The sequence below is a fragment of the Priapulus caudatus genome, unplaced genomic scaffold (genome assembly GCF_000485595.1).
Source record: "Priapulus caudatus unplaced genomic scaffold, Priapulus_caudatus-5.0.1 Scaffold3699, whole genome shotgun sequence".
In the NCBI taxonomy this organism is placed as follows: Eukaryota; Metazoa; Priapulida; class Priapulimorpha; order Priapulimorphida; family Priapulidae; genus Priapulus; species Priapulus caudatus.
Genome location: NW_014580760.1, coordinates 14,131 through 15,378, shown reverse-complemented (window position 1 = coordinate 15,378; position 1,248 = coordinate 14,131). Strand labels below are relative to the sequence as shown.

The following is a 1,248-nucleotide window of genomic DNA, read 5'->3' as shown; positions in this document are numbered from 1 at the left end:
CTCTCTCTCTCTCTCTCTCTCTCTCTCTCTCTCTCTCTCTCTCTCTCTCTCTCTCCTCCTCTCTCTCTCTCTCTTTCCCTCTCTCTATCACTTTGCCCGCTTGCATGCCCTCTATCTCTATATCTCTAGACAGGTGTTAATAATGTTAACATAATAGTTATATTGAGTTGTCCAACATCTGAGAATTTCAACGTTATATCCAGAAAAACAATTCCAACATCACTGGAAATTCAAACCCATTTCAAATGAAAGTTCAGTTAAATTACTGAATACGGTTATTAGGTAACTATATTAAAAAGCTATGAAAACAATAAAATGCTGAAATAAAAATACAGCCTACCGTCTACAACAACAATGACGACTAAGCGTAGAGCTACTGCGAGAATATTTGGCAGGTTGCCAGCGAGCGACCCACCTTGAGCGTGCCGTCGTTGATGGAGCTTCCATATTCCGACACATCAGAGGGCACAGCGGGCAGACCCCTGCCTCCCCCTCCCCCTCCCTCGCTGCACGCCCTCCTCCCCTTGCCATCGATGAGGGTCTCCTCGGATCCTCCCCCGCAGCCGCCGGCGCCATCCGAGAATCCGATTCGCTTGACGATGCCGACCTCTATGTTCTCCAAGCCGCACTCACACATGATGAACCCCGCAATATCCTGTAAACACATAAACAAACACAAATAAACAATAAATAAATGTAAACAACAACCTGCACTCACACATGATGAACCCTGCAATATCCTGTAAACACATAAACAAACAACAAACAAACAATAAATAAATGTAAACAACAACCTGCACTCATACATGATGAAGCCGGCTATGTCCTGTAAACACATAAACAAACACACAAATAAACAATAAACAATAAACAATAAATAAATGTAAACAGCAAACCGCACTCACACATGATAAACCCTGCAATGTCCTGTAAACACAAACAACAAATAAACAATAAATAAACAACAAATAAATAAAACAAATTTAAACAATAAAATGACTTGGCCACACGATGGCGCTGCATACCTGCTCGGTGGCCTCACTGTCGACGTGCGAGCTCGCCGTGCCCCTGCTGCCCTCTCGTGGCAGCGGCACGCGCGGCGGAACGCGCTCGAATGTGAAGAGAACGCGAGACTTGTGCGGCGGGATGACCGTCAGCGCCGCCTGCTGGATCATCGCGACACTATTCCTCATGCGGCGAAGCTGAGCGTGTAACCTGCGGCAACGACCAACGACCATTAGGGGGGCG

At 46.2% G+C, this 1,248-nt stretch overlaps 1 protein-coding gene across 1 annotated transcript in view; it reads right to left on the bottom strand.

Moving 5' to 3' along the window:
- Window positions 1-637, bottom strand: part of LOC106819561 — a gene marked incomplete at its 3' end in the record, with an annotated part of 8,909 nt that extends 8,272 nt beyond the window's left edge. Inside the window, exon 1 of the mRNA XM_014824174.1 lies at window positions 378-637. Within this exon, the coding sequence (XP_014679660.1) occupies window positions 378-637 (260 nt within the window). The remainder of the gene's footprint in view (window positions 1-377) is intronic.
- Window positions 638-1,248: the final 611 nt, after the last annotated feature.